The 15,642-nt window shown below is 44.1% G+C and overlaps 1 protein-coding gene across 16 annotated transcripts in view; it reads left to right on the forward strand.

Moving 5' to 3' along the window:
• Nucleotides 1-15,642, forward strand: part of APBB2 (amyloid beta precursor protein binding family B member 2) — a 332,397-nt gene that overhangs the window by 215,782 nt on the left and 100,973 nt on the right. For 13 of the 16 annotated variants that reach the window (XM_074348754.1, XM_074348757.1, XM_074348760.1 and 10 more), the window contains one exon: nucleotides 10,266-10,474. In XM_074348754.1, coding sequence (XP_074204855.1) covers nucleotides 10,266-10,474 — 209 coding nt within the window. The remainder of the gene's footprint in view (nucleotides 1-10,265; nucleotides 10,475-15,642) is intronic. The other 3 variants (XM_074348829.1, XM_074348805.1, XM_074348824.1) reach the window with 1 other exon arrangement.

Here is a 15,642-nt window from a genome sequence, read left to right on the forward strand (position 1 = left end):
GTAAGATCTCAGATGTGACTGAACTAGTTACAGCACTTTGAAAATTGTGTAGTGCTCTAGAGGTACAGGCTCCTGTTCTTGTATCAGAAACAAATATATACACTTTTATCTATGGGAGTATAGTTCTACGTGCTCCCACACAGAGATTTTGATTCTAGAGAAGATGGCACCTACTTCAACCTACCCTTTTAATGTGCTGGTAAAAGGCCTAATTGTAATTTGTCGTCAAATACTTTGTCGATTTCCTAGACTCTCAACAACCATCTTTTGTCTAATACTCAACTTAGGTGGGAAGTCAAGTCCTGGCACACCACCACTGAGAATAATAATGACCTTGAAGTTGGTTGAGGCAACCCCCAAAATAGCTTCCACTTTGTCATCATTGCTGCTGTGTCCTAGCCTGAGGAGGACCGCAGCTCTAAGAGAAAAGTGTATTGAAGACCCTGCCAAAACAGTGGGAGAGAAAATTGGCTCTATTTAATATACTCTCAAACCTGTCTACTTTGAAAGATAATGGTGTGGATAGTAATCATATGTGTCTAATTGTATGGAAGCCAAAGAAGGATTCATGCCTGAGGTGGTATTTTTGTCTTCTCTTCTCTAAATGCTCACTGTGAAATAACAATCAGATGAGGAAGATGTGTGATTGGGTTGACTGCAGGTACGGCAGCTGGACCCGTTCTCTGAATAATGTTGTGCATTTACCCTTTCCTGAATCTCTGTGTGATCATAGATCTTCCTGTTACACTGTGTTTAGGCACTAAATACTTAAACTGGAAAGCAGAGAATATTGGGGCTGACTTGTTGATCTTACAGCCACATCTGAATAATCCTTTCTGGTTTTGAATAGGATGTACTGCTGCCATTCAGTAGGTGAGTGGCACAGTCAGACAACTGGAGGGAGAAGTAATAAACCTGCCCGGCAATTTTATATACATATGTTATGATCTTTACTTTTTTTAACTGAAGTGTAAGTTGATTTACAATGTTGTGTTCATTTCTGTGATCTTTACTCCTTCAAATCACCAGGTTGCTGATTGCAAGAGCATGCCCACCTGTGCCCCTTCTCCATTTTTTATTATGATTATGGCTTTTGAATTTCAGAGATTTGTTGGTTCCAACAAAGGTGTTTCCCAGCACTTCTTAGAAAAACAAAATTGAAGTTATAGAAATGACCTGTAGCTTTCTTAAAGTAAAATATGAATGTCCATTCTAGTTTTAAGGTTTTATTTTTACTTTTTTTTTTTTTTTTGGCAGATTGATACTTAAGCCTGTGGCTTCTAAGTAGTGGATTGTAAATTTTGCTACTTTGTACTTTGTGCACATTATAAGGAAATAGTGTTCTTAGGTAATATTTCATATCATCTTAAGATTTTAATATCTCCTTTCGTGACTTGTAAGAAAGGCCAGGTTTTATTGTGTGTTTCAAATGAGACCTTCTGATGATATTTAAAACATAGCCAGGTCATAGGAGTAGCTTCAATTAAATGTATGTAAGGGGATGGGTGGATAGATGGATTATTTACCGTAGGTACCAATTTTCCCTCTAGATAATTTTTATCCACTTACATCTCACACTCTTTAGTTTTCAGATTTGTCTTTGCAGAGTCTCTGTGACTTTGTGTTTTGATTTTGGTTAACAGTCTGTGAACAGAGAGGCATAATCCGTTTATTTTCCACCATCATCTTGTCGGTTCCTATGTACATATTTTCCTGAGGACATGACTTATAGAGCAGAAGCAGTCTCAAAAGAAGGATGTCTTAAATAATAAAGCAGACTTAATAAGTGTTTTGTTCTGATTTCATTTCTGCTTCTTTAATTGTTCAGCTCTAAGACATAAAGTAGCCACTTACTGATTAAAGAGAGGCCACCTACTCAAACCAGGGTGTTCTCATGTGATACATTGTTTCTGAACTGACATGTGAGTGGCTAATTTTATCATCTAGTTTTTTTTTTTATTTCATCTAGTTTTTTTATTTTTAATTTTTTTTATAAGTCTAATACCTAATACCTCTTTGCGAAGACTGCCCTATCTCCAGGAAGTATCATTTAGTTTTCTTGATCTTAATAAAAACTACCTTTTTTGTAAAAATATGTTTAGCTTAGAAATCTTAGTTTTTCAATGAGATGCACTGTGGTTGATGCCATTTAAAAATATTTTGTATTACAGAGCATTTTTCCCCAAAACCACATTAGAATGAAGTAATTAATAGCAAATAATAAAAGACATTTACTGAGTGATTTTTATGTGCCTGGCTTTGCACTGGGCACTCAGTTCCATATCAACTGTATGGTGTAGGAGCTGTCATCAATTCTGTCACCGTCGGCAGACAGGCCATTCATTAGAAATTGAGCTGTTTGTCTGAGGTCACACAGCTCGCCAGCATTGGAGCTGAGATTCAAGGCCGTTGGCTCACTCCAGAGCTCCTGTCTGTGATGGCCCTGGAACAAATTCAGCGCAGTAAGCTCAGCAAAGACTATGTCCCCGGTGAATTTAAATTAAGAAATATTGTGTTGATCTTATGCCAAAATACTTGATAAAAATACACAAAGTGTGTAGTATGACGAGGCCCAAATCTAAGAACCATTTAAGTAGTGAGTTCTTGGAATATTTAGTCAAGAATCTTTAACAGAAAAATCCTTATCTATAAATAAATCCCTATTTCAAGGTCACTTAAAAAATCTTAATTTTTTTTAAAAGGAAAATATAGGGGAAGGTGTTAGGAAATTGTTAAGAGTTTTGTTACAACTGTAAAAAGAATGCAACCACAGGAAAGGTCAGCTGAGTACAGTGTGTAATTTTTCTGAGGCTGTGACAGACACTTCAGGGTCTCAAATAGGCCCTGCAAATAAATATGAAGAAATAGCAGAGGCCCTGAAACTTATTTTGGTGAGCTTTCCTCCCCTCTGTCTGGCAGGCGGTGGGTCAGGATTCTGAGAGCTCACAGGTTTTGGACATTTGGGGCTCATTCCCTTGTTTCTGTAGTCATTGTTTTTGCCAGTTCCCTTGGCTAAGGACGGTTTCACACTAGGTTCTGAGCAGCCTCCGTGTGCTGCCTGGAGCCCTTAGCAAACCTGTAAAAAATGATCTGGACCTGGGGTCCTGGCTTCATGCTCTTGTCTTGAGAAGCTGATGACAAAGCTGAAGGGAATGAAGAGCCTTCTTGCTGTCTGTCTTCTAACAGTGAAGTTCTGGGTCCAGAAAAGGTAAAGGGACCAGGAGGTGAGTTAGAGAAGAAGAGAGGCAACAGAAGCAGATCACCAGTGCTCACAGAAAGTGTTTTAAAGCTAGTCTTAAAGCGTTTTAAATTCAGCTAGTTTGGATTAAGGCGTCTGCCTCCCTCAGGAATAATACTGCTCAAAAGAGTAGCCAGCAGCAGCTGCAGCTAAGACTTCGGAAGAGGTTTTTCTTCTTGAAGAATGGGAGCATTGTGCAGATTCCTCTTCTGATTTTGAAAACACAGACCTCACAAGAGCTTCAAGAGTTTTCCCTTGCAGAGGGGGTGAATCCTGAGCCCTTGTGGCCCTAAATCTTATCCGAGACCACTCACCTCTCATTCAGGTGACTTCCTGTTGTAATGACATGACAGGCTCTTTCCTACCACTTGGCCTCTGCACATGCTGTTCCAGGAATGCTGTTCCCTTGTCTCTTCCCAAAGGCAGCCCCTTCTAGTTCAAGGTGACATTGCTTCTGCCTCAGACCAGCCTATCCACATAGCCCACCGCCTCCCCAGACACAATTGATCCCACCACCTAAAATGCCTCTTTTATTCATTACTGTGTTCTCAGCTTCTAAAATGGTACTTGGCACTCATAGGAGGCCCTCAGTACTAAAGAATGGATGAGTAAGTGGATGAATGATTGAATATAATTCACATTTTTTATTCTGCAGAGCCAATAGTTAGATGGTGTCTGGTGGGAAAGAATGATGACCTTTTCTGTTTCCCTAGGCCAGTGGTTCTTAAAATTATGGTCCTAAAACCAGCAGCATGAAATCAGCAACACCTGGGAACTGTTTGTTAGAAATGCAGCTTCTCAGGCCCCACCCCAGACCAACTGAGTCAGAAGCTCTGGGGGTGGTGCCCAGCGATTTGTGTTCTAGCAGGTTCTGCAGGTGACTGTAACGCTTGAGAACCACAGCCCCGGGGAAGGGGGGTGGGTCACGGATGCAGGGTCCAAGTCTATCTGATGACCTCTGCACCCCAAGCCCTAGAACAACACCTGGCACAGAGTAGACAGGAAATATTTGTTGAATGAGCTGATCTGTGTCCTCTTCCCCGCAGCTCCTCGTCCCGTGCCTCGCACACGGAAGGCACTGGGCGCACAAAAGTCGGGGAAGGAGCGAGTGCCGTTTGGAGTACCAGAGGGAGACCTTTTGTGCTCTGCACTGCAGACGCAGACGTTGCCAAATTTAGAATCGCAGCTCACCCATTCCTCCTCCCTGTGGCCTCCAGAGCAGTAAGGGAATTTCCAGCTGCTGTTAGATGCTGATTTGTTTTCATTTGACCCTTTGGTTCCTGCAAGTGAGCGCAGGGGAGAGGGTGATTGGAGGCAGGCTTCCCTCATGCAGACCCCACCCAGGAGGAGAGCAGAGTGAACTTGCAGGGGTGCAGCCAGGCCAGTGGCACTGGGCCTGAGGCGCTGGAAGGGGCGGGTCCTTGCTGCTCACAGATGGTCTCCTTGTTCCTCCGCCAAGTATTGCTCTTGGCCCAAGAGGCTCCCAGCATAAGAGGGACTTTCTGGGGCTCTCAGCCTTGCTATTTTTACACTCTGACTTCCAGGCCCTGCTTCCAGAACAAAACTGCAAACAACGAAGGGCCACAGAGCCACTTAGAAAGGATACCTATAGCTTTCTGCTCCTCCTGCTGATCCGTGTCCCCTCTCCCCACCGTGACAGCGGCTTTGGTAGGATGATCATAAAGCTCCTTAAGTGTGAGATTCTATAGGGAAGGGAGGAGGGAGAATTAGGTACATCTTAGTCTCCTCAGTGTGCCTGGGGGTGGAATTTGATCCTCAGGCTTCTAATCGGAGGGGCTGCAGGTATGTGGACCCACTGCAGTGGCTGCCTGGGTTACTGGATGCAGATTTAGGGAGGGAGGCACAGAAAGAAGGACCCTGTGCAAAGCCCACATTGGAAGTGTCCTTGCATTGATGTACCCAGATAGAGCTCAGGGTGAATCTTGGTGCCCACACCTACCAGCTTTCCACCTTGGTTAGGTCAACTGGCTGGTCTCATCGCCTCAGACTTGAAGCCATTGTGTTCTTTCTTTTGTTTCTAACCTTATTTATTCACCTTCTAAATTCCCCCAAACTGTCCATACTGATTTTCCTCAGGTCTCTGAAAAAGTAACACCCATTTCTACGTAGGGATATAGTTTACTCCCTTGGCTTTAAACCAAATGGCTGTCCTCTCCGAGCCTGAGAAACGGAATGACACTAGTGTGTCCTTCACAGGGCAGCAGTGGCCACTCCACGAGCTCCTGCGATAAAGAAGCAATAAGGACAAAAAACTGGCCACCAAACTGGCTGGGTGTACGCTGTTGAGTTTTCTGTACATAAAAGTAATTTTAAAATTCTTCAAAAACTAACTAAATAAAAAAGAAACAATAAGGAGCTAGGTAATTCAGCCCACAGTCAGCGCCAGCATCCCTGTTACTTTTACTGTTACCACCAGTATCATTGTTACCCTCCTGAGAAACACATGGCTGCATTAATGGAACCTGGGTGTGAGCCTTGAAAGGCCCAGATTCTTGTCCCGACTTGTTAATATTTCCTCCCCACCCCTTGCCTTCTGGCTGGGATTGATGTGAGCCGCTGATGTGGTGGTGGAAGTGAAGACATGCTATACTTTTTTTTTTTCCCTGATGAAGGCCCCAGACCCACAGTGGGGGGAAAAACTCAAGAATCATTACAGATACAACTGTATTCATTTGGGGATGTCTTGTGTTTGAGAGAAACCTCAGAAACCTTTGGCAAATGTGCTTCAAAATAGACGATAGGAGACATCTTTATTTTAAAAATTATGAAATATTTATTTTTTTACTTCCACATTCATGGAGAGACAGACAGACATAACATACACTTGGAGAAAGAGAAGGCTTCTGTGAAACAGAGGCACGGGGTTCAGGGCATGGTGCTTGACTGGAAGAAGCCCAGCAAGGCATGTAGAATCTGGTCTTGTCTGGCCTCCTCAGGTTCTTGGAGTCCAGCCCTGCTCAGGGAGTCTGGTTGACCTTCTTCTCCAGGGACAGAGTCACTGTCAGATTAGCTTCTTTTATCCTCATTCTTTCAGCCATGGTGATCAGTTACTCCCATACGTTCTGTAGTGAGCATTTTCCTTTGGACGTATGACAATATTTTCTTTTGGGTGGCTTTAGTGACCTTAATATATCATTATATTTTTGGCTTTGGAGACCTGTAATATGTAGTAATAATGATAATAGCAAAAGCAGTGACAGTGAACATTTGTGTAGTGAACATGCCTGTTACATGCCAGCCTTTATTCTGAGTGTTGTACACACTCCTCAGCCAGGTAGTTACTGTTTTGATCCCTCTTTTACCGATAAGCATCTGAAGCCCAAAGAGGCTGAGTAACTTGTTCAAGGCCATTTACTTAGTGAGTGGCTCAGTCAAGATGGGACGGCCCCGCACAGAGTTGACCCTCCCGGTTTCTGTGCCCGGCTGCATGATGCCATCTCTAGCATCTTTGCTGACTCCCCTCATTTCTACTCTCACTGGACTATTCAAACATCTTCTGCAGCCTTTCTGCAGATTTCTCCGCTTTAACTCTTCTGTAACCCCACAGTTGGTCTGAGTTCCAGTCCTTAGGTTGGGCGACTCTGAGATGGAATACTGTGGTTTGCTTTACGCTCTCCAGTGCCAAATGGAACCGCCCCAGGTTACTGTGGCAAAGTGACTCACCCAGAAAGAAAGGAGTTCTGCGGTGTGGAATATCAGGCTATTCCCGCTGAAATCTCAGAACACCATGTTGTGATTTCAGGACACTGAGCAGATCTGACAAGGAGGGGTGCATGATAGACACTCAGTTTGAGAAAACTGCTGAGAATCAGGAGGACAGTGAAACTGCCGAGAATCAGGAGGACAGTGAAACTGCCAGCCCCCCTTTCCTTTCCGTAGCCTCAGCTCCGACGTTTCCAGCAAAGCTTCCCTAAGTAATTTTCTGAGGATCAAAGGGAGTTGGAATTTTCTCCTCTAATCACCTGGTGTTGACAGAGTTCCCTGAGCGTGTCACAGTCTGCATGTCCTCCTTCATGCCTTGTCCGCTCTGGTCCCCATTTGAGGGCAACCATTTTAAGCTGCTCTGCAACATTTTGAACAATCCCTATGGCAGAAGCAGCTTCTTGGCGTTTAGATGTCTTGGTCCTGCTATGCTCTTGCCTTAGCTATGGTTCCAAATTGTTATTTTAAGCAAAATTTTAAAAACAAAAAACAACGGATCTCTGTTTTCAAGGAGAATCATACACACAAGATCAATATTTAAAACAGGTAAAAGTAGTACCACTATGGATAAGAGGCTCTGGATGGGCCTGGAATTCCACCTGTCTTTGTCCCCAATTTGAAAACATTTGAAAACCACTGACCTGTTGAGTAAAGTCCAGGGTACTTATTACATACACTTAAATAGTGTGCACATAGTTTCATTTAGGAAAAGAAAGCAAATTGGGGCTATAAAGATGAAACAAAATGAAGTGTAATGACACTGAGACACCTCAGAAGGCATATTTCTTACTATTCCATGGAACCTATCAATAAAAAAAAAAAGAAACAAAATCTCAACTCCAGCCCAGGATCCTTTGGAATTTATCATATTATATTAGTGTTTCTTTTTGTCCATAAGAACATTCACATACACCTACAGGGGAAATAGACACTGCTCTTAACTAGAAGCTAGTATTCCTGGGTGTGGTGAGGTTGCTCTGTTTTATGAAACTGCACAGAGCTGATTTCTTCAGAATTCCTCTTTCACTGAGTGCCAAGTTTAATTGTCATCATTCAGGACTTCATTCGCTTATTTCTTCCTCCTCTTTGTTCTTCCTTCCTATCTTCTTTTCTTGCACCTACGTTATCTGTCTGTCCATCCAGATCTACCATCTGTCCACCATTCACCCAGCTCACTGTTACTGAATACCTGCCATGCTTGGTGTTGGGACTGTGATGGTGAACAAGACAGACATGATGTCTGCTCGTGCTCACGAGGCTTACATCCCTTACAACCCGTGTAGGGTGCTGTGGAAGGGATTCTACAAGTGATTCTGAACGGTTAATAATATTGTAGATGTGCCCACCTCACTTCCTCCATCATCATCATCATCATCAATTTCTAGCAATGGAGTAACCCCCCTTTTAATTTTTATTCCAACAAAATCTCAGCAGAAACTAGAATATAAACCAAATATAAGTGACTGTCTGGGTTTGGTTGAAGGCAGAACAACCCAGCTCCTGCCATGCAGCCCAAGGCCCGTCTCAACCACTTCAGACAGCCGACCTCAAAGGCTGCTGACCGTGGTCTCTGCCCTCGGTCTGCCGTGATTTCCTGTCCTCATGGTGGGATGTGCTCTTCATGTAGGCTAATGTCCCAGCTGTAGAGGCAACTGGAATAAATGTGTCAGTTCAGGCCCTCAGGCCTTAAAAAGCACAGAAGTGGTAACGAGCAGCCTCTTTACATGCTTTTCGTTTCTTGCCCAAGCTCATGGTCTGTGAGCCACTGGAACAGGACAAGGGAACACCCTTGGTAGGGTTCTCTCCAGCTTAATCCTGAGAACTGTGTATTTTGCCTTTTTTACCCCAGTGGAAATACTGAAAACAAAATAACAGCAGGAACAACCCTCAGCCCCTAAAAAGGAGAGGGGACAGAGGAGTATATTCACGTGTTTGTTTCAAGTTGTTTCTGAAAATTTTGGGTATCTTGAAATTATTTAATCATGCTTAATCTCCTCTTGGGGGAGGGGAAATTTCCATCATAATTTGAGGCAAGTGGCAGTTTTGCTTCTGGCAGATTTAAATGAGAAAAGTGAATGCTGGGATGCCAAACGACCTCATGAATGCACATCTGTGCCCATAGTCTTAATCAACTTCTTTGTTTGGTTTCTTTTTTTCTTGCTGCGGCTGTAATAGCCTTGGTGACGCCTGCCCATGTGATGCAGTGACATTTGCACAGAGCAAGATCCACATACTTTCTCATGTGAATTGCTGTAAGGGCTCCAGCCTCTGGTGAATGACCACATAGAAAAGGGCCTAATCTTTAGAATTAAGTGATCCCCAGATTTAAAGCACAAGTTTACCAAATTTTCCTGCCACAGGTATGTCGATGCAGCTGTCTGAGTCCTCCATTCTGCCTCCCTCTCTATGGATTTCTTACTTTCTCTTCTCTCTCCTCTTGTCTCTAGCATTTTAACCCATTTCATATTCAATCAAAGAAGACCCAAAATGAGATTTTTTTAAAGCAAATAGTTATCCAGTAAACTAATAAAATATTGATATAGACCAGGGATGGCTGAAATTGCCCAGCAGATGTATTTTATTTGCACCCCTCACACAGTGCTTAAAAAAATTATTTTTTTAATTTAAATGCCTTTGGATTTTGCATGTGCTTACCAGTTTGCCACAGTCCCCACCATTCTCTTCTGTATTCCACACCTACCTTCCTTCATGTATTTTCATCATTGGCCTGTTTCTAGAGTCTTGAATTCCAAGACTTTTCAACCTGCTTTTCTTGGAAATCTTCTGTGTGCAATTTAGAATTCTAGAGTATTACAAAAGACATGACTACTTTGTAGATGTTTATTGTCAAATGGGAGGGAATCCAGTACTCACTTATAGAAAGCAGTTAAAAAAAATCAGAGTTGTACCCATTGTGGGAATGGTATATGATACCAACCAGTAAATCTTACTAATTTACAAAGGAATACAGTAGATTTTGTGTGTAATCTTACAAATACTTGATTCTGACTAAGGGATCTTAGCCTATTCATAGGGTTCTTGGAGCTGTAAGATGACTTGATAGTGGGTCCTTTATATCCATATTCTCAGGTGTCAACCTTCCAGTTCTTCCCTTGTTTCTTTCCACATTGTCCCTCTTACCGTACTTTGTACCTGTAGGGTGACTCGAGTTCTCATTTGGGCTGTGGACACATCTGCCTACAAAATTCTCCTGATGTTTGGTACTGAAATTGGAAGACTGTAATTGTTTTCTGTTTTAATAAAACCCTCTCTCTTTTTTTTCCTTTTGTTTTCCATTTTCCAGTAGATGTATGGAGTGATCACTCCTTTCAGACTGATCCGGATTTGCCACCTGGCTGGAAAAGAGTCAATGACATTGCTGGGACCTACTACTGGCACATACCAACAGGGACGACTCAGTGGGAACGCCCTGTCTCCATCCCAGCAGACCTTCAGGGTTCTAGGAAAGGGTCACTTAGTTCTGTAACGCCATCTCCCACCCCGGAGAACGAGGTAAAATGGAGTATCTTTTTAATGGCTTAGTAGAGTGGATGTAACTTGTGATTTCTCTTTAGACTCATTGCTTCTGCCCCAACAGGTCATCAAGGTAAGCTTTTTGATTATCATGCATGTTGCATTTGAAACCTCCAAAATGCTTCCTCTTAGTGAATAGTGTTAATACCACCTTTCAGGGATGTTTTCATTTTTTAATGGCTTTTGGTCTCTTGAAGTACCCTTTCAGGTACAGAAAGTAAGAGGCTGATTAATGAGAAGTGGTTAAGATTCCCTGGGGCTCCCTGGGGCACTACTTTCCTCTGTGGGTGCCACTGCACGGTGCTGGTTCCATAAAATATTTACACACAGAAGAACGTCTCTTGGCCAGGCGTGTTATAATTACTGCATATCTTATTAATATCCTTGAGCTCATTTGATTGCATGGAGAGACTATCTGCAGAATAACCCTTGAGAGCCCTTAAATACTTAATTTCTAATTTTTAAAAATCTGTTTATTTAGCAGAAGTGACATTATTTTAGAAATAATGAGCAGCATACATTTGTGCTATCCCTGAGGAAGAAATCTGATGTTTAAACAAAGAATTTTGAGGTATTAAAATTTTTCATCATGGTACTTATTAATAGAGATTCCTGCAGCAAACCTTTGTGAATCCTGATAACAAAATATTCAAGAGAATTACAGTTGGGAAAGGTCACGGTTAGTAATGGCTTTTTTGGAGAAAAGAGATTTGATCCCTGACACACAGGCATTTCTGCCTTTTTCTGGTCATGCTGTTTTCTTCTTTAAGCAACTCATTTTCTTTTTCTGGGAGGACATGGTAGGAGTTTGAACTGTATCTCTTACCCCAAAGCTTCTCTACATGTTTGTAGCCATTATTGCCCTTCCTGTCTTTAAAAGTAGACAGCATCTTCGATTAATTGACTTGCTCTTCTCTGGGAGGCAGGAAGACCTACATTCCAGCCACATCCTTGTTGTTCCTGAGCTTTGGCATCTCACCCTGCCTGGGCCTCAAATCCTCCATCTTTCAAGTGATGGGTTGGGGCTGGCTTTACCCCCATTGACAGACCAGGGCCTTGGTTTGTTGGTACTTGGCCCTGATGATCAGACATGCGCTTCAGTTCCACTGAACTACACAGGACTTTGCTTATCACTGGGCAATTTTGATAACTTCCTATTAATATAATATTCCTACTCCTTGAGGAAATCCCTTCCACTCATTTATTCACCTTGTGTTAGGTGTGCTGGAGGCTAAAAGTGAACAACACAGCCCTGCTCCTCGTGGAGCTTAGCGTTAAGTGCAGACCTCTTCCATCCCGGCCCAGTTGCCTCTTGGCATTTCTCCCTAGACCGCAGAGTGGTCTCCCGGTAGCCGAGCTGGCCAGGAAGCCCCTGTGCTCTCCTCAGTAAGGCCCAGAGATCCTCTCTCTTCCTCACCTGTACAGCTTGGCTCCTGGCGTCTCTGTTGGAATCTTTCTCTGTTCCAGAGCTTCATCCCCCTATTGCACCTCTTTACCGTCTTCACCCCCAGGAGTGCCCTACGACCAGAGAATGCCAGGGTGGAAGGGAGCATCGGGTACCAGTGTCCATCCCTCACAGACAGGGAGTCCGAGGCACAGAGGCCAGCGTCTGGCAGCCACACTGCGTCTAGAACTCACAGTTCCCGCATCCTCCTGAATTCTAGGCCAGAGTTCTTCTCACTCAGTTCCACTGGCTTTGGGATCTCAGTCTGCCTGTTTTCTTTTTGTCCAGAGATGAGGAGATCTGAGATACTATTTCTGTTCAGTGAACTTCTTATCTCTTGTATGTGGAAGAAATGAAGTTCATCTCAAAGCCCACCTCTTGAGGCTGAGGTGTGGGTGGGGTAAAATCCAAAGAAGGCATCCCTGGGCTTTGATTAACATGGTAGGCTTTTGTTTTATGTTTTATGCAAGAAGTCTTGGGAAGAACACAGCACAGGTGGGCTGCTGCCCTGCGGGGAATCAGGTAGCAGAGCCCGCTTCAAATCCCTGAGCCTTCCCCTGATGCCCATCATCGCCTGTTCGGGCCCCATCTGTGCCTGCGTCCACCCCCTCCCACTCACTGCCCAGGCCCCATTCCCAGGCTCAGACTGTGTCCCACCACCCACCCATCCCACTTCCTCTCCTGGAGTTCAGTGTCTCCCTCACACATCTCCACCGCTCAGCCTCCCAGCGGCCCTTCATGCCTTACTGTGGCTTTCAGGGTATTTTCGTAAATGTCACTTCCCGTGCTCCCTTCAAGACTCCTCATGTGGCAGGGAGGACAGCTGTTACATTTCCCGTTTAGGAGAAGAGGTGACTGGGCTCAGTGCATTGAGTCAGCACGCACGTGGTGTCGGGCGGGCGTGCATCCAGGGCTCCAGCTCCGGCTCCTGCCCTCTGCCCCCACACTGGCTGACTTTGCACCTTGCGTTGTTCCGTTCCCCTGTTGTGTTGCTAACTGAGCCGTTGTGCTGGACACAGCCTCATCTCTCCAAGAACCTTGTTAACGGATGTGTCATTTTTGGAGTTTCAGAGCAAGAGTGACTCCTATCCAAGCACTTTAATAAACCAGTGGGTTCCTCAGATCAACCTTTCAGTTATTTGCTTCCCTGTACATAAGGCCATACACTAAGTCAAAGAACTAAGCGGATTTAAAAGGAAATAAGTTAAAATTATAGGAGCAGCGGGATGGGCAGGTGGGTAGAGAGGAAAGAGAGAGGTGGGGCTTGAAAGACAGCCTGCCGCATTCCCGGTCGTGCAGGTGCTGACACAGGTATTAAAGCAGAGGCACTAAGGGTAACGGAGTGCCTACAGGGCCAGCTTCATGCCTTCCCTCCTTACTCATAAAACCCTGTGCGCCTGTGCGAAAGTTCTCATTCCCATCTTGCATTTGATGACACTGAGACACAGAGTGTCCCTGGGAGTCGAGCTTGAATGGAGGTCTGCTGACCCCCACCCCTAGCCCAAGCTTCACTACGTGTGTATCGGGGGCTTGGAGGGCCTCCAGTCTCTTCATCTCACTCCAGGGGAGGGCTGTGTCATACTCAGAGCCTTCTACAAAATGACTTCTCTTAATAACCTTGTCTCAAGTGCTAATAACAGTTGAAGAGAAATGATTATTAATCTGATGCCATTTCTCTGATCCCTGAACAGAATATATTTCGACTAGTTTGGAAACATGAGAGAAAGCAAAACGTTAAGGGCGAGAATAAACTTGTAATATGTCGTGTAAACGCATATTTTGTTTAGCCTTATCCTGAGCTGGCTTTAAAAAAAAAAATCAAATAAAAAAGTGCCAAATCTGTTGACTCAGCTGCACAAAAGTTTGAGACTGCAGGCTTCCTTACAGTTTGAAGATTTTATATCGCACATTCCAAAGTTCACCAGGGAAGTGTTAAGCACGACGCGTGATGTTTCCTCTGTGTAAGCCAGCAGTATTTTTGAAAGTTTATAAACTGGCCGGGAAGCATTTGCTGCTAAAATTTGGCACATGATGGTCTCCCCCAGCCCATCAATTTGTTCCAAATTATTTGGACGTTGAATTTTAGAGAGAAGAGGGAGCTACACAAAATGTTTTAATGGATAACTGTTGGCTCATAGACAAGTCTTACTTGGAATTTTTCCAGCTGAAGGCGTTTCCAGGTTCCTTAAGAGAGTTTGGGTGTCGGAGTGGGGAGTGGGTCAAAGCAAGGGAGGGTCTTTTTCTCAGGACTGTGGTCTCTTCTTGATCACAGTTTACTCTGTTCTTGCTGCATTGTTCCTAGAGTCCGGGAGGGAGGGACCTGAGCAGCTCTCTCCTTAGGAGGGGCAAAATCCCATGGATTACATTAGATTCTGTGGATTTTCATATACATGTAGAGATAAGATGACAGCATAAAGGGACCCATCTGTCATCAATTTTCTGAATTTCTTGACCTAATCAAGTAATCATGACATTTTAGAGCTGGCAAGAACCTTTGAGAAGCCTTTCTGTACTGATCATTGACCATTGATCATTGAATGGTATTTCTCAGCCCATGAGCCAAGGACTGTGGCCAGGATGACTTCTGAGGCTTGTAGAACATGCTGATTCCTTGGTCCCACCCCAGGCCACTGAGCTAGACTCTCTAAGGGTGGGGCCTGGGAATCTGCCTTTATTGTCATAAGCCTTGCAGGTGATTCTGTGTTGAGTTAGTACAAGAGCTGGCCTTCTAGTGAGTGTAGTCTCCCTGTAATTTATATGCCACCTTTTCTTAAATTCTTTGGCCTCATCCTAGCATCTCCTGGGAATTACTATTCTCGCCCCTCTGCTTTGAAAGCCCGTCAGTCTTTATTCCATAGAATCTCTTTGTAGTATTCTTACTTGTAGCATACCAGTCTCCCTCCTGGGTGGGGCAGGACCTGTCCCCCTCATCTTGTGTCCTCAGCACCTGGCGCAGTGCCTGGTATGTGGCGAAGTTCATTAAATGTTTGCTGAATGAAGGACTAGACCAGCTTCGTAGCTGAGGGAGCTCTGAGTTGACTTGGTGTAGCAGCAGAGCCGGCACAGGGCCCCAGGGCCCCGGATTCTCCTCTAGGTTACAGTTTCTAAGTCGTACTGCTGCTCACAGAGACCGATTTAATCGCACAAACATTTGTCAGTCTGTTTTCTAGTTAGTTTTTTTTTTTAATTTCTCTGAATTGTGTTTGATTGATAAACCGTAACTCTGTCCTGATCGTGTTGCAGCCAACAAAACACAGAAAGCAATTTTAAAAGAAGGAAGAAGTACACATACATATGAGTTCAGTGCTCATTAACACTGGCCTCTTCCTTGGAATTCCAGAATTCCAGGTGCTCTGCCATTTATCATCACGGCCACACATTCCAAGGCTTAAGTCTGGACAAAAGAAGATTAAGAAGCATAATTCATAACCCTTTTGTTGTCCGTAGGCCCTCAAACTTTTTATGCTTACGAATGCCCTTGTTTGTTTTCTCCTTGGAAAGAGCAGCGGATGAGGACCCTGCCATTCCCGGGACCCCCTCGGGCTTCCAGTCCCTGGGCTGCGTTCTTGACCTCACTCAGTCCACGCTCAGGGAAGCCTTCTTAGCCCTGTCTGATATATGAGGAAGTGAGTTCACAGAGCAGATGAGCACAGAGGCAGGATTTGAACCCGAGCCTCCCCGCGGGCTGTTAGCTTGAGAACCT

Source organism: Camelus bactrianus, chromosome 2, assembly GCF_048773025.1.
Source record: "Camelus bactrianus isolate YW-2024 breed Bactrian camel chromosome 2, ASM4877302v1, whole genome shotgun sequence".
Lineage (NCBI taxonomy): Eukaryota > Metazoa > Chordata > Mammalia > Artiodactyla > Camelidae > Camelus > Camelus bactrianus.